The 10,274-nt window shown below is 37.4% G+C and overlaps 1 protein-coding gene across 17 annotated transcripts in view; it reads left to right on the plus strand.

Annotated features, from left to right (window-relative positions):
* NRXN1 (neurexin 1) overlaps positions 1 to 9,530 on the plus strand; it is a 1,556,457-nt gene extending 1,546,927 nt beyond the window's left edge. For 13 of the 17 annotated variants that reach the window (XM_086927741.1, XM_086927742.1, XM_086927749.1 and 10 more), the window contains one exon: positions 6,455 to 9,530. In XM_086927741.1, the coding sequence (XP_086783867.1) occupies positions 6,455 to 6,759 (305 nt within the window). In that variant the 3' untranslated portion in view covers positions 6,760 to 9,530. The remainder of the gene's footprint in view (positions 1 to 6,454) is intronic. The other 4 variants (XM_086927754.1, XM_086927757.1, XM_086927755.1 and 1 more) reach the window with 1 other exon arrangement.
* Positions 9,531 to 10,274: the final 744 nt, after the last annotated feature.

The following is a 10,274-nucleotide window of genomic DNA, read 5'->3' on the forward strand; positions in this document are numbered from 1 at the left end:
ACAGCTCTGCCAAACATACATTTAAATATGAAAACTTTCGGTCCATCATTTATTGACAGACTTCCACGGGGTTTTTCAATTACTAGAAAAACAGACTTCAGTTTGCCCCTGCATCACAATTCTGTCAAATGAATTGTGCAACGCTGTTCAAGTTCCTGTTCCCGCATCAGCAGTGGTAACAGATTAATACTATGATAAATGTGAATATTCTGTCTAGCAGAAGGTGCCCTAATTGTTTGCTTCTCACATTCAGGGCAATTTGTGGTATCATCTGAAATATTTTTAAAACAGAGTGGCCTACCATAACTTTGATAGGCTCATCTGGTGAACTATGTTAAAATAGAACTGAAAAACCAAACACACATCATCAAACAAAGGAACATTCTGAACTGCTAATTGTTCATGACGGACTGGGTAAAGAGAATTGTTATATTTGTTTACTGAATGATCCCATTAGAGACTAATACTTTGTTGATTGCAATGAAGTTTCACCTTTGGAATCGATGCTTATTTGAAATTAGCATCACTTTTATTAGATGGCCCTGATTGTGAATGCTAGTGCAGTAACTGGCTCCTGAGGTGTGGGCCTGAGATTGTACTGAGGTTCTCAGTCCAATGGTTTCACGACTCCTAATGCTCATGCAAACAGACTTTTCTGTCAGAATTGTGATTGGACGTAGTGTACGCAGTTCACACTGTTGTTTATCCACACAATTTTGGCTAGATAATACCTTGCTGAATGCGTGCGGGCAAACACACAAGAGTCCAAGTTTGCAGCTCGTGAGGGGGATGAAGGTGTGATATTATGGCATTATTCCCCACTCTCAGGTGCCGAACCTGAAAAGAAGAGAAATTTACTGCACCCGCTGAATACAGTACCCTCTGACTTGGTTTGTTCTTAGTGCAGTATTACATTTAGTCATAGTGGGAACCGTGGTAGAGTGTCTTTGAAGTGCTAACTCGTTTTTTTCAGACAGATGTTATTGAGTATTAAAGCAGCACCCTAGTGAAAATCAAAAGAGGCCTCATGTAATACACCAACAGTGCATATTCAGCTGTCCTAATCCACAATTCCCCAACTATATCCATCCACCCCATGTCGCGTAAAGTGCTTACTCATTGTTCCAAACACTAGCATCATTTTAACAAATTCACTGGGGAGGTGAGAACAGCCACCTGCTTCTGATGGACCTCTGGGCAGGTTCTACTCGCTCCCAACATTTTTAGAAATAGAATAGATAACTCAATGAATTTTGAAGCCCTTTCCTCAAATATATGGATTCAAAATTGTTTCGTTTTAGAAACAGATCAGGCTTTGTGCTCCTAAACTAATTCAGCACTTTAGGATCTGCAAAAGTACTCATAACCATTACTCATAACCATTATTTTTCTTCAGCATCAAATCAATCCATTTTGCTGTCCAAAATGTGTAGTCCCAGCCTCAGTGGGTGCACAGCAGGACAATATTTGTGCCACCGGAGACATAGGCCTAATTTAAAGTTAGATGTCTAGAATCAATGCATTATAGACATATGCCTACAGTTTGTTTAGATTTTTCTTGATCAATAAATCCCATAGGATTGGTGAATAAAATATACATACTTTATGTTAGTTCACCTTGTTTACTCAAATGTATTTACCACAGGTACATAGAAGGTAGGTTCTTGGAAATTTGCAAAGATGCAAAGGTTATGAATACTCATACACACAAGTTTGTGTTTGTTAACTTACTCATTTCCTGGATCCATCAACAGATATGTAGTTGAAGGAGTATCCTGCAAAGCTGGTGCCTTGTCTGCAGTACTAAATCCAGTCTGTGGTTGGAGATGATCACCAGTCTTCACTGTAAAAACTAGAGAGTCTCTACCCGCAAAGAATAACATCCACAAACAATTTACTTATGTTTCCCATAACAAAAGCTGGTACTCCGGACCAAGAAAGGCAGATGTGGTTTTAACCACTGCCCACATAGCAGGGTTTGTGTTTCTGAGAGGGGTACAGTATAGCTGGTAGAATAAAGAACACTCTAACTTCTTTTACCTTATTGATCCAAAATGTGGCTCACAGAATCCATTCCCAATCATCTCCAAAGACATCCTAGACCCTTTGGCCCAACCATAGTCGAAGGGAGAACAATTTCGACCATGCTAGAGGGAAGAAAAGCTCATCTGATGATCTGTGTGGCTAAGGTTCTGCTTGTAGCTCCTTCACGGGGATGAAGGTTCAGTCATCTTAAATATAGAACTACTGAGAAATTGTATAGTAAAGAAAAGAGAAAGTGATGCAAAAAGAGGTAGGCATATAGCAAATAAATTGAGGGATTGGGTTTGGAATTTTGTTCACTCACTGGCTAGTGCACAGGATAAAACTGATACCTCACTACATTATACTCAGATCATTCCTTGACAGTGAAAAACTACATCCGAAGAAGAATGCCTAGCTGGAGACTTCTAACTCTTGTTGAAAGTTGAAAGTAGAGGCTTCAAGTACTCAAAGACTCTTGACTTATCCTTGCAGCTGGGGACTTGAGCTTTCAAGAGTCAGTTAGTTTGCCTTCTTTTTGCCTATTCCAGGGCCACTGAAAGCAAAATGACTCCTGAGTTCTGACTCTGTAAGGGCTCAGTTGATAGCTGCGAACATGTGCCTAGAAAGCTGCCCTGAGGACCGGAGGGCTGTAGGATTGATACAAAAGAACTTTCCCAGCAGTTTGAGATACGTGGAACATTGTCAGCCATAGTGAGGCATAGTGAGGCATTCCCAGGGTGGTCTAAACTCAGGTGGGTAGGAAAACAGAGTTTTTCCCACTCTGAACTTTTTACTGCACTGAAAACAGGTTCAGTGGAATCTAGTTTTAAAGGAATTAGCCATTTGGGAGCCCTGCCAAGCTATTCCTTCTACTCTTGCCTAAGTGAAGGATTTTGATTTCCATTTCAGAGTGCAAAGATGAAAAATCTGACTTGAATACCCGCTTTTTGTCTTTGACCTATGATCCATCGAGGTCAGCCTGAAATAACACCTAGCTTTCAATCAAATGGAAACAGTTTTTCAATGCCACTTTAATTATTTTTTTAGGTGATTTTTGCATTAAAATTTAAAAAAGTATATCTCTGTTCCCCATCCAATTTGTATAATCTTATTGTCTCTTTGCTCATTCATCTTTTCTTTATTGTTATCTAAATTAATTTAGCAAGTTTATTGTGTTGGGTTATTTACTTAAATATTATTGGTACTGCCTGACCATAACATCCATTTCTCTGTAGGTAGCTTGCTGCTAACAAGGGTTGATCAGACATTCTTTAAGAACTGTGTTTTGAGCTAACTAGATTGTGTTTATTTCTAACATGGCTGATCCTTCCACTTTTCAGGGCCAGTCTTCACCACTCTCTCCCCTAAACACTATGCCTTAAACCTTACATTACTGGGTCAATGATCATAGAATTTAAATAGCAATTATGCTCCTGCACAGTGTAATTGCCCCCAGAACTGGTTAATACATGCAGAACCAGAATTAACTTGCCCATTTCCACATGCACATTTTGGATTCATGGGACAATTCTGCTCCCACTTTTGCTCTGAACAGGTGGGAACTAAAAGTGGAAGTGGGATAGTGAATTGCAGGGGAATGGTAAAGAGCATACTAGGGAGTAGCGAGGCTGTGAATGGGCATAAGGGAGCATTTCATTCTACCACACCATAGAAGTAGGGGGCTTCAGCTTCGCTTGTTCTTGCAGTCCCTGCCAACCCATACTCAATTTTACCAGCCAGCTGTTACAGACACTAAACTCCAGACTTGTGTTACCATACCAGGTAAATCCAGGTCATGGGAACATGGTTCACCTGTGATCAGCAGGAGTGGTATCTCCCCTGGAGATACTGCTTCATATTTATCCAAATCAAGCTCTACTCTGACAAATTATGCAGTAAATATTATTCCTTATCTCAGCATTCACCGGAGTCTAGTGAAAATGGAGGGACAGCCTATAATGGCTCTTTGCAGTTCCACAGTATCCATCAAAAGTTATTGTTTGAAACACATCATACAAGAATACCCCTAACCTAACCTTCTGTTTCATGTTGCTTAGGCTTTCTATACAGGTGTCCATGTTCCCATCTCAGGGTCTTAAACCTCTTCTTAAACTATTGCTTCACTTCAAAGCATTTTGAGGATGGTAAACTATTTCCTTAACTTACAAATGTGTTCATAAATGGAGCATGTTGATGCTTACACCACTCTTACCCCACTGAGGGCATCATACAGAAGCAAGTGCCTCAGCCTCCAGGTATTCGCAAAGACCTTAGCCAAAACATTAGAATCTGGCAATAGACCATCCAAGGAAAACTAGGCATGCAACTGTTTTCACCTATTTCCACTTGGATGGTAGGTACTCAAAAATCCAAGATAGTCAGTCTATAACATTGGGATTGTCCAGGGCAGGGTTGTCTCTTCTTATGTTATTCTGATCCTTAAAATTCAAATAGTGTTTCTTGGCTCACTGGTAAACACCCTACTTTCTTAATTTAAAAAACCTCACCCTTGCCACTAGAGAGGTTATTCAACTCAGTCTCCTTTTTCTCCTAAAATAGGTTTGACATTTAGTAAACTATTTCTCCTGATTCCAGTTCTGGACGAGCTACTTGTTACCAGATCCAGCTTGATGTTGCCAGCCTGATGCTGCCTCCTGTTCTGTAAACAGTTGTACCAAGCCCCCAGTGATATATCAGCTTCAAATCAACCCCCTATAACTTAGCCACACAATACAATTTCTCAGATTTTGCTATGTATGAATCAAATCACTCACATTTTTACAGGTTCTGCCTTTTTTTTAAATCTTCAGAAAACTACAGTGCAAATCCATCAACAGCTGATTATCCATCTTAGCACTCTCATTGAGGTTGTTTAAATACTGGTTTGGAATAAGACTTAGGTCTCTAATGAACTTAATTTGTGTATGCCTAATCAGTTTCCTTATTGGCTCTACAGTTAAAATGACATCACATCCTTTAGTATCATGCATGATACAGTAAGGCTGTAAAGCAGATATGAAAGTTGTCTATTTGTTTTCACACACTTTAGAAAATCATTGGGGGAGTGTGGCCAAGGCTTTGCAAAGGTAGAATCTTAAAATATGATTTTTGCTTGGTTGAACATTTGGGTTGTGAATTCACCTTACTTCCTGAATATTTCTACATGGGTTATTTAAGACTGAACTTTAAATGCTGAGAAACTTCAGACTTCTGGAGTTCATGAATTTTGATCCTGACTAAGCATATTTATCCTCTCTGGTGGATAACTAAAAATGATGTAATAGTATCATCGGTTTTTGAAAACACTCAAAATGGTGGAAGTCTACTAGGGTCATTTAAGGCCACATTGAAGACAAAGTGAGCTGAACGTTTGGTGCTGACCAACCTGTGTTAGGGGGTCATGAGTTTCAATCCCAACAAGGGAGGCTTATCCTCTGAGGTAGGTATATTGAGTACAATGAGTTGTGTAATAGTAACATCTGTTACATAAAGCACTTAAAATGTGAGATGTGTAATATTTAGCACTATGTAAAATGCAAGTTCAAATGTAAACCTGTCTGCCATCTGTTTCAGATTTTTAGTGTTCAGAATATTAACCGCCCTGGTTTTGCTCTTGAAAGGCAAACCTTTTTTCTCTATTTGTGGTTTCTTCCATTCAATTAGATAAGTGGTAAGCCATATACCAGAGTAACACTGTACTGGCTTGAGTGGGTTTTCTGGTGAGATGAAGGCATTGTACATTGTTCCGACTGTCCCAAATCTCCCTGATTATGTTAGATATGTTACTGAAACTTAAATGTATCATCCGTTGTCTGTACTTGAGGTCAGAACCATAGAGGACAGCCCTCGCTTCACATAGCTCTATAGTTCCTGACACTTTCATTTCAGGCAAAGAGGTTGAGTTGAACTCAGTTTTTCACCAATAATTCGTGACTAATCATTATTTGGCACATTACCGCTTTCCTAGTAAATATATTGCTGTAGTTATTTAGGAAGTTACTCACATAGGTGTGGTCATCAAAAGCTAGAGACCAAGGGAATAATATTCCTGACCCAAAGTAGGTTGTTTTTGGAGATTAGTTTTAGCAGTAGCAAAATCTATGGCAACTCTTTCTACTTATCTTGCCAAGTATGTGTCTTTTCACATTAGCTATCAAAATTATGTCGCAAGCGAACAAAAAACACTTGACTTGCATTGCATTTGCATTGTGCCCTACACTGATGTGATGTAACTTAAATTGTAATCTGTAAAGAATTATGTGCTTTCAAAGATACTGCGTAAGCAAATACAGCATGGCCTAATTTCTAATACATTGTTTTATGATCTACTTTCATGAGGTCATGTATTTTTGTGTGGTGCTGATTATTCTTACTGATTATTGTGCTTTATCACTAATTAAGACTTCCTTATTTCATGACTTACCCACAGCAAATCCAACTAGACCAGGTGGAGGATCTTTTCCTGGCTCAGCTGAAGTCATTCGAGAGTCCAGCAGTACAACAGGCATGGTGGTTGGGATAGTGGCAGCAGCAGCATTATGCATTCTCATTCTACTTTATGCCATGTACAAGTACAGAAACCGAGATGAAGGTTCCTACCATGTTGATGAGAGTCGAAACTACATCAGTAACTCAGCACAGTCTAATGGGGCCGTCATCAAGGAAAAACAGCCCAACAGTGCTAAAAGTTCCAATAAAAACAAGAAAAATAAGGATAAAGAATATTATGTCTGATAAAAACATCCTATTAACTCTTGTATAGAATTATCCATTTTATCAGAGACATAATAGAAACTGATTTACTTTACTTTTTATGAAGCACACTGAGAAGAAGACAGGGAATGCAATCAGAGAGCGGAGACTGTTTTTTTTTTTTAAAGAAAAACAAGCATTATGAACTTTTGTTTCTCAATAACAGGAGCCAATAAAATTCCCTATACAGTGTTTTCATTTACTCTGCCTGTCTTTATGTTGCTGGAACATTTTCAAAAGACAATGATGACAGCCACGCATTCATAAAGCAAGGAAAAATCAACATCAAGGCACAATACAAAAAAAGCTACCTATGGATCTGGAATTAGCCAAAGTGCTCGCACTTTCTTGAAAAGTGAGTTAGTCTTTTTTGCCAGATAAGACTTTCATAATATGACATGGCTCAACTCGCAGACTTAAAAAGTTTGCTGCCAAGTGCAATGAACCAATGATTGGAACTTGCATTCACAATGAAGGTGCTGGCTTTTCAGAAGAAGTCTGTATAGTACAAATAAGAAGCCCCTTTCTGGTGTGAAGAAAATAGTTTGGAGGCCTTATTTTCAGAAATGTAAACTATAAGGCACTTTTTTCACAAGAAAACAAGAGGGCATAGATGCAATCATTGGAAGGATTTTCATGCACGCTTACTATGTTACAACATATGTTTATATAAAACACATCTATATGTGCTTTCTGGACTGTGATAAGTGATGTTTTATAGCCTGTTGTATAGACAATGCAAAATATATTCGCTCCAGCCATTTTTGGTAACTTCAATGTTCTAAGTGTTGCTAGGTATAGGACGTTTTATGACATCTGAAGCAACCAAGACTTTCTTTTCCAGCCAATATTATGCGTTTTTTTTTTCACTTTAATTTGCATTGTTGTGAGGATGCTGATGGGGATGTGTATGAATGTACATAAGAGACAACTAAAGTTTTTTGACCTTTTCAAGCCGTCTTTTTTAATCACTGTTGAGTTCTGTGTATGAAAGAAAAGGATCAGGAAGCAAAAATCAATATATAAAATAATTTTACTCTATAATTCCCTTAATGTATCAAGGATGGTACTGTAAGACTCGTGAAGTTTGACATTCCAAAATACTATCTTGACAAGAAGTATCAGGTTTGAGTTCTTAGTTTTATTTTAATCAAAATCATTATAGGTAACCTAGCGTAATCAAGTATTCTGTTCTACCCATATGAATATGCTCTCTGTAAACACAAATGCAAATGCTGTAATCAAAAAACTCTTCCTCCTATAACTGAGACAGAGTTCTTTGTTAAAGACATCAAAAGTATAATATGTGGAAAATGTGCTTACCAGAACACTTTTTAACATGCACATTTTGCCACAACACAAAGTATTTTAAGACCGGTTGATTCTGTAGTATTATTCTTTAATATGACAGAGAACAAATATGGTATGATGGCTTGGAACTATGTTATAAATTACTATACTTGTGTTCTGCATATATTTGACTCAATATATTCTACAACGAGTACATGCTGGAATATCCTCATATTAAAAATGATATATATTGTTTCAGTTATGTTTGAGTAGGCTCAGAGCAATAAATCATCGTGTAACATATTGCTTACAGAGAAATTCAGAAATAATACATTAGACTGAGCGAGAATACACAAAGAGAATTCAAATGATTCACTGGATGGCTTACAGGGAGGAATAGAGATTTTCACGCTTTACAGACAGTAAAAATGAATTTGAAATTAGCTTTAAACAGCAGGGGCAACAAAGCAACAACTTTTCTGTTTTTTATCTCTGTGGCTGATGGAAACGAAGGAAACTGGTATAGCTATCTCGAAAATACCTATGAAATGCATGTAGTCGATATGAGCCTTCCATTATGTAGGGATTGCCAAACAAATTTAATAGTAAAATAATGTATTTTTTTAAAAAAGGGCTTTCTTATTTTTGTGAGTGTTTGAAGATGTGGCGACGAGATAAAGTACGTATGGTATTGTCCCTTGCCAGATTGTCTGACTCTGGAATCCCAACTTTACACAACAACAACACAGCTGTACTCAGAGACAGGTGGCTGCAGTGAGGATAATAAGCTGGTAATTGAATCATGTTCTTCTCAAAATTGTGTTGGATGTTGATATAACACATCCTGTACTCTGCTTATGAATTTGACTAACCATGTGAAACTGAATAAGAAGTTAAACGGTAGTGTATTGTTTGGGCCAGAGTGGGTATTTAGAATTGGAACTCTGTATTCATCTAGCATAATTTATGCCAACAAACTCTGCTTTTTTTTCTAAATTGCTTAATTCTGCATTAACTAGGTAACACAAGTGACCAAACTTAAAACGGGAAATATAATTACCATACTTAACATCCACAACTTTTATTATTGTTATTTTGTTTTTACATAAATACAATGAACAGATATATGCCAACGCTGCAAAATTTGGCAAATTTAAAGTAACGCCATTGTGGGGTCAAGCTACCTACCCTAGTTTTCCATCAACATACTGTAATTTATCAGACTGAGGTGGCATCTTTTCTATTACTGTACTGTGTTGCCTTTCTTAACAAAATACTAAAGTAATGTGTGAAATGGTCCATCCCCCGAAAAAATAAAAAGGCCAGATGCCCCTAACATTATAGTGCTTTGTGTGATAGGTATTTACAATTTTATTTTACTGCAAGGCCAACTTATCCATTACTGGAAATGCTAAGCAAGTGGAATTTACTGTTTTGTTAATAAAATATTTCTTAATACAAACAACAGACTTCTCATTCTTCGATTTCACTCCGAAGCAGCCTATCTAGCTTCTTTAAAGCAACAGGACCGACGACCGAAAATTATTTCAGAAAAAAGAGAATCCAAAGTTTGTCATTTTAAATATCACCAAAGAATTGCTAAGATACTTTCTTCGCTTCATAAACACATTACGATTATTAATAATCCCTATAAAAACTTGTGCTTTTGTATGTGCTTGTATTGTACATTGCATTCATGCGGTGAAGAATTTATGATTTTGCTTTGTATCAAATCTGAGCTTTGGAAATGTATTCTAACATTGCTTTATTGACTCCTAAAGATCGTTGTTACAGCACAGCAACATAATTTCAAGAGAATATCATCAGACCTCTCCAATGAATCTCCATTGACGTCCACAACGTGCAAAAGTGTGGTGAGATGGATCAGCATGGAAATAAATAATAATGCACCAAGTGGTATTTAGAAAAGATAAATTATCAAATGTATGTCATTTCAGTCACTGCGCCTAATTCCACAAGAAATCTTACATAGAATGCTGAAAACGCAAGTTTAATTTTGTTTGAACATTTCCAAGATATAAATATGAATTCATAGAATGCATCTCTAGTCCTGCGATAAAGAAATTGGTAAAACTACATAGCACTTAAACAAGCAGCACTTAAACAAGCTTTGCCAAAGCTAATCTTCTTGACGCTCTCAGGCTAGCACCCCGTAAAAAGCAACAAAAATGTTAGAGATCTCTTTG

Source organism: Lissotriton vulgaris, chromosome 6, assembly GCF_964263255.1.
Source record: "Lissotriton vulgaris chromosome 6, aLisVul1.2, whole genome shotgun sequence".
In the NCBI taxonomy this organism is placed as follows: Eukaryota; Metazoa; Chordata; class Amphibia; order Caudata; family Salamandridae; genus Lissotriton; species Lissotriton vulgaris.